The sequence below is a fragment of the Leucoraja erinacea genome, chromosome 28, assembly GCF_028641065.1.
Source record: "Leucoraja erinacea ecotype New England chromosome 28, Leri_hhj_1, whole genome shotgun sequence".
Classification (NCBI taxonomy): domain Eukaryota; kingdom Metazoa; phylum Chordata; class Chondrichthyes; order Rajiformes; family Rajidae; genus Leucoraja; species Leucoraja erinaceus.
The window spans coordinates 5,473,961-5,489,527 of NC_073404.1; the positions used below are offsets into that span (position 1 = coordinate 5,473,961).

General features: G+C 45.8%; 1 protein-coding gene across 4 annotated transcripts in view; it reads right to left on the bottom strand.

The window, feature by feature from the left end:
- Window positions 1-15,567, bottom strand: part of LOC129710535 (small G protein signaling modulator 2-like) — a 220,534-nt gene that overhangs the window by 20,895 nt on the left and 184,072 nt on the right. For 2 of the 4 annotated variants that reach the window (XM_055657576.1, XM_055657578.1), the window contains 5 exons: window positions 11,691-11,844; window positions 10,680-10,744; window positions 9,417-9,562; window positions 6,824-6,952; window positions 353-535 (listed from right to left, as the gene is read on the bottom strand). In XM_055657576.1, coding sequence (XP_055513551.1) covers window positions 353-535; window positions 6,824-6,952; window positions 9,417-9,562; window positions 10,680-10,744; window positions 11,691-11,844 — 677 coding nt within the window. Of the gene's footprint in view, window positions 1-352; window positions 536-6,823; window positions 6,953-9,416; window positions 9,563-10,679; window positions 10,766-11,690; window positions 11,845-15,567 lie in introns of all 4 variants that reach the window. The other 2 variants (XM_055657577.1, XM_055657575.1) reach the window with 1 other exon arrangement.

A 15,567-nucleotide genomic window follows, 5' to 3' on the forward strand; every position in this document is an offset into this window, starting at 1 on the left:
GGGTCGATCCCGACCACGGGTGCTGTCTATGCAGCGTTTGTACGTTCACCCCGTGACCTGTGTGGGTTCACTCCGGGATCTCTGGTGTCCTCCCACACTCCAAAGACGTCCGGGCTTGGTATAATTGTAAATTGTCCCTAATGCGCGTAGGATATCGTTAGTGGACGGGGATCGGTGGTCGGCGCGGAATCAGTACGCTGAATGGCCTATTTCCGCGCTGTATCGCTACAAAAAAATGCTGGAAACACTCAGCGTGCCAGGCAGCGTCTGTGGAACGAAAAAGAGCTAACGTTTCAGAGCCGAGAACGCAGATTAAATACGGTAATGTTAAATTGCGAAGAAGGTGATTTACATCGTTGCTGATGGTGGAATCGCGGTGAATCAGGTGCTGTACGTGGCTGTCTATGCTGCTGCCCGATGACAACTTGGCTAAGATGGCGGAGTGCGTTTCCCTGTCCCTCTGCTTGACCACCAGTTCACACGCCTTCCACTCCGACATCACATATCTGTACTTGGCAGCTATATCTTCATCCACCTGTGAGGCAAAAGCAGGGAGCAAGAAGTGGATTATAACCTCGTCTCCAAGTGGTAGCGGTGACCCTGTGACAAAGGGTTGGTGTTATCCGCAGATGCGGCCCAAAGTCGACACCACTCCCTTGCAGCACTCATGGGCAATCAGACATTAGACTCAAGGAGATACAAGGATCTGAAGATGCGGGTTTATACAAAAACTGGCACAAAGTGCTGGAGTAACTCAACGGGTCAGGCAGCATCTCTGGAGAACGTAGATCGGAGACACTTCATTATAGCATGGTAGCCAATTAGAATGCTTAGTAATTATAACCCCGCCTAATTATAACATTCATAGTGTAAGATCCTACCCATTGTCTACCAGTTAGAGTAGCAGTGCGGATCATAGCCTTCGGACTCGCTAAATTCAACAGTAGCAAAGCCTTCAAATCGTCAGGGTCATTTCGGTGAATGATGTGGATATAATGAGAGTAGTCCTTCTCGAACATTCGCCATATATATGTGTGTGTGTGTGTGTGTGTGTGTGTGTGTGTGTGTGTGTGTGTGTGTGTGTGTACACACATATATACATATATATACACACACACACACACATATACAAATCCACTCGGCAATATCAGAATCAAACAAACACGAGCGGGCTAGGCTTTCGACAAGAGTTAGCCATGTCCTCATGTCGCAAAAAAACACAAACAAAAACTGGTAAACGAAAATAAATCGCGGTAAACAGACGCGAGGTAGACCTGATTTTCTGACACCATGTAAAGTCCAAACTCACACAGGTTGAAACACAAGCATCTTTATTGTTCAGGTCATTAACTACTAAGCAGGTCATCACTCGTTCACACTGCTACTCCAACTGGTAGACAGTGGGTAGGATCTTACACTATGAATGTTATAATTAGGTGGGGTTATAATTACTAAGCATTCTAATTGGCTACCATGCTATAGCCAATCTATAGGACACTTCTTCAAACTGCTAGGTGATGCTTCGGGTCGGGATCCTTCCTCAGACAAATCCCTTTTTTAGACACAAGGTGCTGGAGGAACAGCGAGTCAGGGAGCATTACTGGAGGACATAGATAGGTGGCGTTTTGGGTTGGGATCGATCTTTAGACTAGACTGACCTGTTGAATTACTCCAGCACTTGTGTATATAAATTCATAGGTTATAGGAGCAGAATATGGCCATTCAGCCCATCAAGACTACTCCAACATTTCATCTTAGCTGATCTATCTTTCCCCCACATATACATATATATATGTACAGTGGCTTGCAAAAGTTTTCATACCCCTTAAACTTTTCCTCATTTTGTCACGTTACAACCACAAACGTAAATGTATTTTATTGGGATTTTATGTGATAGACCAACACAAAGTGGCGCATAATTGTGAAATGGAAAGAAAATGATACATGGTTTTCAAATTTTTTTACAAATAAAAAACTGAAAAGTGTGGCATGCAAAAGTATTCAGCCCCCTTTACTCTGATACCCCTAAATAAAATCCAGTGCAACCAATTGCCATCAGAAGTTACCTAATTAGTAAATAGAGTCCACTTGTGTGTAATCTAATCTCAGTATAAATACAGCTGTTCTGTGAAGGCCTCAGAGGTTTGTTAGAGAACATTTGTGAACAAACAGCATCATGAAGCCCAAGGAACACACCAGACAGGTCAGGGATAAAGTTGTGGAGAAGTTTAAAGCTGGGTTATAAAAATTTTTTCCAAGCTTTGAACATCTCACGGAGCACTGTTCAATCCATCATCCAAAAATGGAAAGAGTATGGCACAACTGCAAACCTACCAAGACATGGCCGTCCACCTAAACTGACAGGCTGGGCAAGGAGAGCATTGATCAGAGAAGCAGCCAAGAGGCCCATGATAACTCTACAGGAGCTGCAGAGATCCACAGCTCAGGTGGGAGAATCTGTCCACAGGACAACTATTAGTCGTGCACTCCACAAATCGGGCCTTTATGGAAGAGTGGCAAGGAGAAAGCCATTGTTGAAAAAAAGCCATAAGAAGTCCTGTTTGCAGTTTGCCACAAGCCATGTGGGGGACACAGCAAACATGTGGAGGAAGGTGCTCTGGTCCGATGAGACCAAAATTGAAGTTTTTGGCCTAAATGCAAAACGCTATGTGTGGCGGAAAACTAACACTGCACATCACCCTGAACACACCATCCCCACTGTGAAACATGGTGGTGGCAGCATCATGCTGTGGGGATGCTTTTCTTCAGCAGGGACAGGGAAGCTGGTCAGAGTTGATGGGAAGATGGATGGAGCCAAATACAGGGCAATCTTGGAAGAAAACCTGTTAGAGTCTGCAAAAGACTTGAGACTGGGGCGGAGGTTCACCTTCCAGCAGGACAACGACCCTAAACATACAACCAGAGCTACAATGGAATGGTTTAGATCAAAGCATATTCATGTGTTAGAATGGCCCAGTCAAAGTCCAGACCTAAATCCAATTGACAATCTCTGGCAAGACTTGAAAATTGCTGTTCACAGACGCTCTCCATCCAATCTGACTGAGCTTGAGCTATTTTGCAAAGAAGAATGGGCAAAAATTTCAGTCTCTAGATGTGCAAAGCTGGTAGAGACATACCCCAAAAGACTTGCAGCTGTAATTGCAGCGAAAGGTGGTTCTACAAAGTATTGACTCAGGGGGGCTGAATACTTTTGCACGCCACACTTTTCAGCTTTTTATTTGTAAAAAAATTTGAAAACCATGTATCATTTTCCTTCCACTTCACAATTATGCACCACTTTGTGTTGGTCTATCGCATAAAATCCCAATAAAATACATTTACATTTGTGGTTGTAACGTGACAAAGTGTGGAAAAGTTCAAGGGGTATGAATACTTTTGCAAGCCACTGTATATACACATGAAAATAACACACTCTTGGCTCTCCATGCAAGTCTACACCGCCATTCAATCATGGCTGATCTATCTTTCCCTCTCAACCCCATTCTCCTGCCTTCTCCCCATCACCCTTGACACCATTACATCAAGATTCTGTCAATCTTTACCTTAAAAATATCCACTGACTTGGCCTCCACAGCCGTCTGTGGCAATGAATTCCACAGATTCACCACCCTCTGACTAAATAAATTCCTCCACATCTCCTTTCCAAAGGGGCGTCCTTTTACTCTGAGGCTATGCCCTCTGGTCCTAACCTCTCCCACCAGTGGAAACATACTCTCCACATTCACTCTATCCAGACCTTTCACTGTTCAGTAAGTTTCAATGAGGTACCCCCTCATCCTTCTAAACTTGCGTCTTTTTATTACTCAGTCAAGTTATGCCAAATCTAAATATTTTCTAGTCTCGGACCAGAGGTCATAGCCTCAGATTTAAAGGACGTTCCCTTAGGAAGGAGATGATGAAGAATTCATTTAGTCAGACGGTGGTGAATCTGTGGAATTCATTGTCACAGCTGACTGTGGAGGCCAAGTCAATGGATATTTTGGAGATAGATAGATTCTTGATTAGTACGGGTGTCAGGGGCTATGGGGAGAAGGCAGGGGAATGGGGTTGAATGGCGAGTAGACTTGCAGAGAGAGCCAAGAGTGTTTTATTGTCATGTGGCCCAGATAGAACAATAAAATTAATACTTGCTGCAGCACAACAGAATATGTAAACATAATACACTGTAAACAATATAATAAACGAGACAGAATGTTTACCTACAGTGGACGGATTGTCGACTGACCCAAGATGGGATTGAACTTTGAGTTTTATTGGGTCTGCATTCAATCAGGTAAGCATAGTTCACACTATTAGGCCGGCCCGGTGGCGCAGCGGCAGAGTTGCTGCCTTACAGCACCAGAGACACAGGTTCCATCCTGACCTCAGATGCTCGGAATTTGTATCTTCTCCCTGTGACCGCGTGGGTTTTCTCCGAGTGCTCCGGTTTCCTCCCACATTCCAAAGGTACAGGTTTGTTGGTTAAATGGCTTCAGTAAAATTGTAAATTGCCCCTAGTGTGTAGGATCGCACTAGTGCACTGGTCAGCGAGGACTCGTTGGGCTGAAGGGCTTGTTTCCGTGCTGTATCTCTAAAGTTTAAGGTCTATTGGCTTGCGGCCGGTGTATACGGTTTGGGTGCAGGAAATGAGTGACTTTTAGTTTGGTTTAGAGATACAGCGTGGAAATAGGCCCTTCAGCCCTGCTAGTCCATGCTGACCAGTGATCCCTGCACACTAACACTATCCGACACACACTTGGGACAATTTACAATTTTTTTTACCAAGCCAATTAACCTACAAACCTGTGCGTCTTTGCAGTGTGGGAGAAATCCGGAGATCCAGGAGAAAACCCCACACAGGTCACGACGTGGACGTACAAACTTTGTACAGACAAGCACCCGTAGTCAGGACCGAACCCAGGTCTCTGGCACTGTAAAGGCCCTGACCCACTTTCCCGAGTTGTTCATGGAGAGAGTTGTTTATGCTCAGCTAAAACTATTCCTGGAGGAGCATGATATTCGGGAGATCTTCCAGTCTGGATTTAAAACCATGCACAGCACGGAGTCAGCATTGCTAAGGGTTTTTAACGATATCCTCCTGGCTAATGATTCTGGGGATTGTGTGGTTCTTGTCCTGCTGGACTTGTCTGCCGCCTTTGATACGGTGGACCATAATATCTTATTATCTCGGCTACAGCAGTTAGTGGGCATCTGCGACAGTGCCCTGGGATGGTTCAGGTCCTATCTGGCAGACAGAACCATGTGTGTTAGCCTTGCTGGGTTTGAATCCTCTTCCGCTCCCCTGTCATATGGGGTTCCACAGGGTTCGATTCTGGGCCCCTGCTTTTCCTCGCTGTACATACTTCCTCTGGGTTCCATCCTTAGAAAGCATGGCATCTCTTTCAACTGTTATGCAGATGATACCCAGCTTTATTTGCCGCAGAGGGGGGAAGACGCCTTTTCTGTAAAATCGCTTCTGTCTTGTTTTGATGACATTAAGTCCTGTTGGCCCTAAACTTTCTTGGATTTAATGAAAAGAAGACAGAGGTGATTTTATTTGATCCCAATGGCTGCCGTGAACCTCCATTTGTTGATTTAGGTCCATTGTCAAGGTACGTGAAGCCAACAGTTGTGAACCTGGGTTTTAGGATGGACAGTGACTTTAAATTAGATCGCCAAATATGCGCGGTGGTTAAGTCCAGCTTCTTTCACCTAAGGAAGCTGGCGAAGGTGAAGCCCATTCTCGAGCGGCAGCATTTTGAGACAGTAATCCATGCCTTTATTACATCTAGGCTGGATTACTGTAACGCGCTCTATTTTGGTGTTGCTCGTTCTTCACTGGCTCGTCTCCAGTTGGTTCAGAATGCTGCTGCTCGCCTTTTAACAGGGACTCGAAAGAGGGAGCACATATCGCCAATTCTGGCCTCCCTACACTGGTCCCGGTGCACTTTCGGGTTCATTTTAAGTTACTGTTATTTGTTTTTAAATCTCTGAATGGGCTCGCCCCGCCTTACCTCTCTGAGCTGCTCCACCCATACACTCCTGCCCGGTCCCTCAGGTCAGCTGGTCAGCTGCTCCTGGAGGTACCGAGGTCTAGTCGGAGGCTCAGAGGGGATAGAGCCTTCTCTGTTGCTGCTCCGGCACTCTGGAACACCCTGCCGCTGCACATCAGACAGGCCCCCTCACTGTCCATCTTCAAATCCAGTGTTAAAACGCATTTGTACTCCCTGGCTTTTGACCATGCCTGAGGCTTTGTTTTCTGTTTGTGGTGTTTTTGATGTTTCTTTATTTTACATGTCTTTTCCTACTATTTCTTTTGATTGTTATTTTTGGTGTGTATTAACTTTTTTGTCAATGATTAGTGATGTACAGCACTTTGTTGCAGCTATGTTTGTTTTTAAAGTGCTCTATAAATAAAATTATTATTATTATTATTATTATTATGAATTCTCCCGAGTTTTCAAACTCGCAGAATGTTCGTGACGTGTCGTGGTCTGCTGGTGGATGCATAGGGGTGCTGCTGCCGGAGATGTGAGGTCTTGCCTGATGATGTTGCCTTCATGAGCCCGACGGTTTTTGCCTCCTCGTCGAGCTCATTGACTTCGGACTCGTTACAAACATTGTGCGAGTTTGAAAACGCGGGGGAATTCGTGAATAACTCGGGAAAGTGGGACAGGCTCTTTAGGCAGCAACTCTACCGCTGCGCCACCGTGCCATCCTTGATCTATGAAATATGTCCTCTGAATTGCTCTTGTAATCTGAGCTCTGTAGACCACTTAAGGCTGGTTGGTGAAACTCTAGTAGGAAGGAGGCAGCCACATACCTGGTCCATATCCTGCTTGCTCATCCCAAACTTGTAGTGTCCCAGAAGAAAAGGCCAGACATCTTTCCTTATTTCATGCTGGACTCCTCCATAGTAAACCATTCTCAGCAGCTCCAACTTTTTGTAATTCTAAAAATGAAAATGATAACAAATATTCATTGACACTTAAACAAACGCAGTCGAATTTTGTTGGCATTCTTTGCAATGCTCTCAAAGGCAAACTTAAGCTAACAGCACCTCATCTTCTGACTTGGCACATCACAGTCCTCACTACTGAATTCAATCATTTCACAGAACCCTTATAGCTGGATTGAATCGGAGTCTGAGGTGCATTTTTTCACTCATGCGGTGATGGGTATATGGAGCAAGCTGCTAGAGGGGTTCGTTGAGGTAGATATTATAACAGCAATAAAAAGACATTTGGACAATACATGGATAAGAAAGGTTTAGTGGGATATGGGTCAGGTGCAGGCAAATGGGAATAGCTTCGATGGGGCATCTTGGTTGGCATGGGCAAGTTGGGTAGACAAGAGAGACAAGAGTCAAGAGACATTTAGTGTCACATGTACCAACTGGTGCGGTGAAATTTGTGGCCACCATACAGCCATACGAATAAAATAAAGGCCACAGAACACGATAGTCTGTAACATGAACATCCACACACAGCGGTATCAAAGTTTCCCGCTGTGAGGGAAGGCACCAAAGTTCAGTCCTCCTCCTCTGTTGTCCCCTGTTGTCCACTCGTGGTTGGGGACCTCCCGAGCCCTCCGTAGTCGCCGCGTCGGGCGGCCCGGTGTTCAGGCCCGCTCGCCGGGATGGTGGAACTCCGACGTCGGAACGGGAGAACAACCGGTAGAAGAGCCAGTATCCACGTTCTCCAGAGATGCCGCCTGACTCACTGAGTTACTCCAGCACTTTGTGTCTTTTTTTTTAATCCCTGTTTTTGTTCAACTTCTCTTTCCGTTACTGTATTATTCATGCCAATGATTTTGTGTGTCTGGGAGTTACACCAGCAGTGGTCCCAACAAAAAAATCCACACTCATGCAACATAAAACAGTACAGCGTAGACACAAGGGACTGCAAGTGCAGGTTTTACGAAAAAGGACACAAAATTCTGGAGTACCTCTGCGGGGCAGGCAGCTTTGTTTGAAGAACATGGATAGGCAACGTTTTGGGTCAGAACCCACCTTTGGACAGTGTTGAAGAAAGGTTATCAATCTACAATGTCCTCTCTCTTCCACAGATGCTGCCTGGCCTGCTGACTATTTCATGCAGTTTGTTTAAGAAGGAACTGCAGATGCTGGAAAATCGAAGGTAGACAAAGGTGCTGGAGAAACTCAGCGGGTGCAGCAGCATCTATGGAGCGAAGGAAATAGGCAACGTTTTGGGCCGAAACTCGTCTTAAGACTGATGTGGGGTGGGGGGGGGGCAGGAAGAAGAAAGGAAGAGGAGGAGGAGCCAGAGGGCTGAGGGACTCTGTCGCACCTGTCGCACCTGGAACGACTGCTTGGGTCTTTGCAACCACAAGAAATGCTACCCTTATCGCTTTATCTTGCCCCCTTAACTCCATTCGAGGGCCCAAACAGTCGTTCCAGGTGCGTCAGTGGTCCAGCATCTGCAGTTCTTTCTTAAACAGGTTTGTAGGCCAACCTTGTAGGCTAATTGGTTTGGTGTCATTGTAAAATTGTCCTTTGTGTGTGTGGGATAGTATTAGTGTGCAGGGAGCGATGGCTGGCGTGGGGGGCCGAAGGGCCTGTTTTCTCGCTGCATCTCTAACCAAAACGAATCTAAACTAAAGATGGTTAAGGAACTCGGGAACAGATATTTAAAGTGATGAGTGAAAGATACAGGGGGGAATGCAAGAGGAAAAACCACTACATTGAGTGTGATAATGAGGGCAAACAAGGGATACATGTGACAATAAACTAAACTGAACAGCTATTTTGGACTTCAAAGGGGAATTAAGTAGGATGTGAGGAAAAATAACCTTGCAGGGCCACCAGTAAAAAGGGATTGTTTGGATTATTCTGCAAAGAGTCAGCAAGATCTTGATGGGCTGAATGGCCTGTTACCGTGGTATAAGTCTATGATTTTATCCCCCCTGCAATTTACTTTAATCCAGCAGCGTTCATTGATAATGGGCAGGATTTAGTTTTATTTAGTTTTAAGTTTTAGATATACAGCTCAGAAACAAGCCCTTCAGCCCACTGAGTCCACACCCCGCACATTAACCTTACCCTACACACACTAGGGACAACTTATCTTTTGTACCAGGCCAATTAACCGACAAAGCTGTACGTCTTTGGAGTGTGGGAGGAAACGGAAGATCTCGAAGTTTGTACGTTCCCCCCGTGACCTGCGTGGGTTTTCTCCGATTTCCTCCCACACTCCACAAAGACGTACGGATCTGTAGGTTAATTGGCTTTGTATCAATGTAAATTGTCCCTGGCGTGTGTAGGATAGTGTTAGTGTGCGGGGATCGCTGGTCGGCACGGACTAGGTGGGCCAAAGGGCCTGTTTCTGCTCTGTACCTCTAAACTAAACTAAACTCTGCCTCAGAGGGCCCTCCTCCCTCCCCAAGTTCCATCCTACCTTTCTATCCTTCTCATACTTATTCCAGACCTCTGCAGTCAGTCCACCTGAGGCTTCGGACGGCTTGTTGGATGGGACAATGGTGTGGTTCACGAGAGCTGATAGATGTGTGCGGACAGTCGATAGGTGTCGGCAGTAGGCCAGCCCTGGGTAGAGGAACACACAGGCTTTCAGGATAGCTTGAACATTGGCCAAAGTGAAAATAGATATCCACAGTGAAACGATATACAGAGACGTAAAATTCATTCAACTGAACCGTCAAGCTGAAGCACGCATGATGGAGCCAGAAATAGATTCATAAACCCACACTGACTTATATTTTAACATCAGATTAGTTTAGTTTAGTTGAAAGGGGCTGTCCCACTTGGGCGACCTAATTGGCGAGTTTAGACGAGTTTGAAAAAATGACATGTTGAAGACCTCCATCGACTATGTTGAAGACCAGCTTCAACTAGCTACGACTAACTTCGGGAACATTGGACACCGAATAGTGGAGAGTGAAGATGATCTCCTTCGATCTCCTTCGACCTCTGTTCTACTGTGATGGAGACTATCTATGACTACCTTCCACCATCTTCGACTACCCTCAATTACCTATGACTAACATGCCGACCAACTACGACTAAACCCACAAGTAAAAAAAGTATCGATTTTTTCTATGGTGACCTTTTTATACTCGCGGGCATTTTTTAACATGTTGAAAAAAACACCGCGACCTAGCTGAGGCCTCGAGACCAGTCTCGAGCATGAAGGAGAGTTACGAAGACCTCCTACGACCTCGTGTCGACCATGCTGCGAGTATGAGTCGAGGGCAAACTCGCCAGAACTCGCGGATTAGGTCGCCCAAGTGGGACAGCCCCTTTATTGTCTCGTGTGCCGAGGTACAGTGAAAAGCTGTTTGTTGCGTGTCATCCAATCAACGGAAATACTATACATGATTACAATCAAGCCATCCTCAGTGTACAGATACAAGATAAAGGGAATAATGTTTGATGCATGATGAAGTCCAGTAAAATCCGATTAAAGATAGTCCGAGGGTCTCCAATGAGGTAGATGGTCGCTCAAGGCCGCTCTCTAGATTTCCAAATGAAGTGCAGATTATTAATCACTGCCAGAACGTCTTACACTAATAATTTACATTTGATAATCCTTAGTGATGCTCAAACAGGTATTAATAAACACAAACTCGGAAAAACATGAAACACATTCTATCTTTCCCTGGTCTCCACTGAGTCAATCTCTGAGCTCGAGCAGTGTACTTACATCCATAAAATGCCCTTGAAACGATTTGCCTCTTCATGTTCTCACAAAGCATCTTCAACGGGGTCCTGTGGTGGGATAAAGACCATCTGTTCACAAAGAATAAGTTTCCTGTTTAGAGATAGAGATTGAGATACAGGGCGGTACCAGGCCCTTCGGCCCACCGAGTCCACGCCGACCAGCGGTCCCCGTATACTATCTCAGACAGTCGTGCTGTATGACTCCCGTCCCTACAGTGGACTGTTATTCAACAACTAACTGATTTAATTGTAAAACCGCTCGGAATGACCCAGTGGCTGAAGTGCTTTCTTTAAACAGTCTCCTCAGTAGTCCCAATCACCAGGTCGTTGCCTTTATGATGTTAAAAATAGCACTGCCACAGAAGGCCAAGTCAATGGATATTTGTTAAAGCAGGGATGGATAGATTCTTGAGGTTGCCATGGCAGTGGGAGCGTCGGTGGCGGTGGGGCCTCTCGATCGACCCGCGATCAACGGCCGATGAGCGTCGGGGGGGAAGACAATGGGGACCGCCATGGGGGACGGTGGGAGAACAAAGGGGGACCTGGGGTGGGGGATGGGAGGTGGGGAGGGGCACTCTAGTTTTAGAATCCTCTGCCCAGGAGATAAGTCTGTGTTTGTTTGTTTGTTCATTTGTGCCGGTGAAGTCAGCCAGCCAACAGTCGCTTGTCTTTTTCTTTTTGTTTTCACTTTTAATTGCAAATTTTTCACGAACCTTGTCGTGTGTTGTGACTGTCGGCAGAACAATGTCCCTCCGGGGATGAGTAAAGTTTTATTGTATCGTGTGTGTGATTGGCACGGGTGTCGGGGGTTACGGGCAGGGGGGAGGGGGCAGGAGAATGGGGTTAGGAGGGAGAGATAGATCGGCCATGATTGAAATGGCGGAGTAGACTTGATGGGCCGAATGGCCTAATTCTGCCCCTATCACTTATGGCCTTATGGCCTTTAATCTGTGCAGGTGTCATTATTTCATGGGCGGTGACCTGTTCTCCTCACCTGTCGTTGCCACAGGAGCAGCGGATGGGAACGTCGTAAGGAGAACCACTGCTGGAGCAGGAGAGGCAGGGGGAGCCATGGCTACACGCATCTCCCAGCTGCCAAGGGAACTGGGTGCCGCTGCACCCGTGCATCACCAGCAACTCACTAGGATCTAGGGCAGAAGAAGCAGAACATTCGGCATGCGGTTTTAAAGTGTTTTTTTTTAACCCCTCCCTGAAACGCCTAGTTTCACTGGCTGCCTGGTATCTGTACCTGCATCTGTGCCACTTTAAGGTTCACTGTGTCCACAATTTCTCCATCGCTTCAGCATTGAAAAAAGTCTAAACGGAATCCAATTGAACCAAGTTGCTTTAAAACTCAGTGTGGTCGGTGAAATGTTCTAACCTTTTTTTTTCTACGCCACAAATAGTTAATCTGTGGAACTCGTTGCCACAGAGGGCTGTGGAGGCCAAGTCAGTGGATATTTTTTAAGGCAGAGATAGACAAAGTCTTGATTAGAATGGGTGTCAGGGGTTACGGGGAGAAGGCAGGAAAATGGGATTAGGAGGCAAAGATCAGCCATGATTGAATGGCGGAGTGGATGGGCTGAATGGCCTAATTCTACTATAACTTGTGAACTTGTGAATAAATGTACCTTTAGCCATTGGAACCCCAACCTTGGAGAAGGATGCAGATTATGCTATAGGTGACTTTCTTTTGCCCAAGAGCCTGAAGTATGTTATGTTGGAGTATTGTGGTATTGGTACCAAGGTGAGTACTCTGATTAGATATTCCCTGTTTCTATCCCACATGACCCACACTTGCCAGTCAAAATTCCCTCTTCCATACATTCAGAGTCAACTAAGGGGGGTGTAGAGGGGATGATGCCCAATTTTTGCCCAGCTGGTGGAATCACAAAGTTGATCCACTGTGAGGTTCTCTGGTAGACACTTCATAAGTTCATAAATGATAGGGGCAGAATTAGGCCATTCGGCCCATCAAGTCTACTTTGCCATTCAATCATGGCTGATCTATCCCTCCCTCCTAACCCCATTCCTCCCTACCTTCTCCCCGTAACCCTTGACACTCATACTAATCAAGAATCTGTCTCAAAATATCCATTGACAGCCTTCTGTGGTAATTAATTCCACATATTCAGTACCCTCTGGTTAAAAGAAATTCATCTTCATCTCCTTCCTAAAGGAACGTTATTTAATTCTGAGCTACGACCTAGACTCTCCCACTGGTGGAAACATCATCTCCACATCCACTCTATCCGGGCCTGGGACATGTATAGAGTCAGAGGGACATAGGGCCAGTGAGCTGGTTGTTACTGGGTCAGTAATTTTACTGCAACCTCAGATCACTAGACTTAAGGGCCTGTCCCACTTGGGTGTAATTTGCGTGTCACGCAGAAGGCGGGTCACTGCCTACGTCACCACGCACCATGCGAGCATCACGTGCGTGCCGTGACGCGTAAACGATGTTGTGTAAATGGCGCACAAATGACGCCCAAGTGGGACAGGCTCTTTAGGAGGAAGAGGCAGTACAACGGGTCATGGCTGTTGTTCCTTCTTATCTTGACTTGACTCAAGCCACTGCAGATGCTGGTTAAAAAGAAATAGAGACACAATGTGCTGCAGGAACTGAGTGGGTCAGGCAGCATCTCTGGTGGTCAAGAATGGACGATGCTTCTGAAACATTGCCTGCCCAGCTTCTCCAGAGATGCTGCCTGACCTGCTGAGTTACTCCAGCACTTTGTGTCCAATCTATTGACTACCTGATACAAACTGCACAGGGGTCTTTTGGAGCTGACTCCGCCCATTCCCACTGAGGCCGCTGCCAATGTTGGGACAGTTGCTTGGACACCAGGATGACCTTTTTGTTTCTTTGTCAAAGTGTACACAACACAGTGAAAGCTGGCAAGCTAATCACATTTGAAAGTTCAAACCAAATGCCCTTCAGATTGAAAATCCCAATGGAGAAAGCCCACCGCTCACTGTTGACATGGTAACTCTATCAATAAGTGGGGATCCACGTCAGATGATGCAGAGTCCAATGCGGGGATTAATTTCAGCGGTCCAATTAGTATGCGCTTATCTACTGACAGAAACTTCGGTTGGGGCTCTTTACGAGAATAATCCCAGGGATAAGTGGGTTAACATACGTACGATTAGTGTCTGTCGGCACTGGGCCTGCACTCGCTGGAGTTTAGATGAATGAGGGGGGACCTCATTGAAATTTACCGAATAGTGAAAGGCCTGGATAGAGCGGATGCAGAGAGGATGTTTCCACTAGTGGGAGAGTCTAGGACCAGAGACCATGGCCTCAGGACGTACCTTTAGAAAGGAGATGAGGAGGAATTTCTTTAGTCAGAGGTTGGTGAATCTGTGGAATTCATTGCCATAGCGGGCTGCGGAGGCCGTCAATGGGTATTTTTAAGGCAGAGATTTTTGATTTGTACGGGTGTCAGGGGCAATGGGGAGAAGGCAGGATAATGGGGTTGAGAGGGAAAAGATAGATCAGCCATGATTGGATGGCGGAGTGGACTTGATGGGCCGAATGGCCTAATTCTGCTCCGACAACTTATGAACTATTGTTGCATGGACATCAAGCAAAAACAGCTTCAGACTTTGCCACTGTAACTGCAATGGTTGAGTAGCTTCCAATATATGGTGTAAAAGCTCACTAGACGTGGATGAATCAAGCAACAGAAAAGCTTCAATGTGGCAGAGGGGCTGGGACACTCCAACGTTGAACCACTGAATCACAAAAAATCTTGCCAATTCTCTAGAAGTTTAGGATTTAGTCTTCTATTAAATGACAGTTATAATTAGATGGAGTGGCAAAGAAAGATAGATTCATAGAGTGATACAGTGTGGAAACAGGCCCTTCGGCCCAACTTGTCCACACCGGCCAACATGTCCCAGCTACACTAGTCCCACCTACCTCCAAACCTGTTTTCAATCCATGTGCCTGTATAACAATTTCTTAGATGTTACTGCTTTGCCTAACAAAATGTTGAAGGTGTGATATACAACACACTTTTAAGTGCAAGAATGCTCAAGGGAATCTAAAATAAGAACTGGGACTTGATAAGAAAGTAAGGAACACCTTTGGAAATTTAAGATGCGGCTTTAAATCATTGCAATGACTGCATTATGAATATAACCAAAATAAATCATCTTGCCATGATCATATTGAATGGCGGTGCAGGCTCGAAAGGCAGAATGGCCTACTCCTGCACCTATTTTATATGTTTCTATGTTTCTGTTTCTATGTAAATCCTACGTTTGCAGGGTGTGTTGTTCATTTTAGTGGGGGGGATGCCATTTGGCATCAGTACCACCAGAACAAATAGAAATGAAGAGAGAGAGAGAGGGGGATATTAACTACAGACTTTGTTACAATACTGGACTAGCTGGTCCAGAGAAACAGACTTTTGTCCCAGAAACACGATATTGAATATCAGTTTGGGAAACTTATATTCAGTAAATCTTACATCTAAATAGGTGTGATATCCTTCAAAAAAGCAAATCTGCCGTCCTTACTAAGTGCTGCCCCTCTGTGACCCCCAGCAAGGTGGTTGATGCTAAAATGGTTCATATAATTGAGTTTAAAAGAATGAAGGAGGTTTTCATTTAAACCGACCGAATAGTAAAAGAGCTGGATAGAGTGAATGTGGAGAGGATGTTTCCACCAGCGGGAGAGTCTAGGACCAGAGGTCACAGCCTCAGAATAAAAGGACGCACCTTTAGAAAGGAGATGAGGAGGAATTTCTTTCATCAGAGGGTGGTGAGTCTGTGGAACTCATTGATACAGAATGCTGTGGAGGCCAAGTCAATGGATATTTTTGATTAGGACGGGCGTCAGGGGTTAAGGGGAGAAGGTAGAT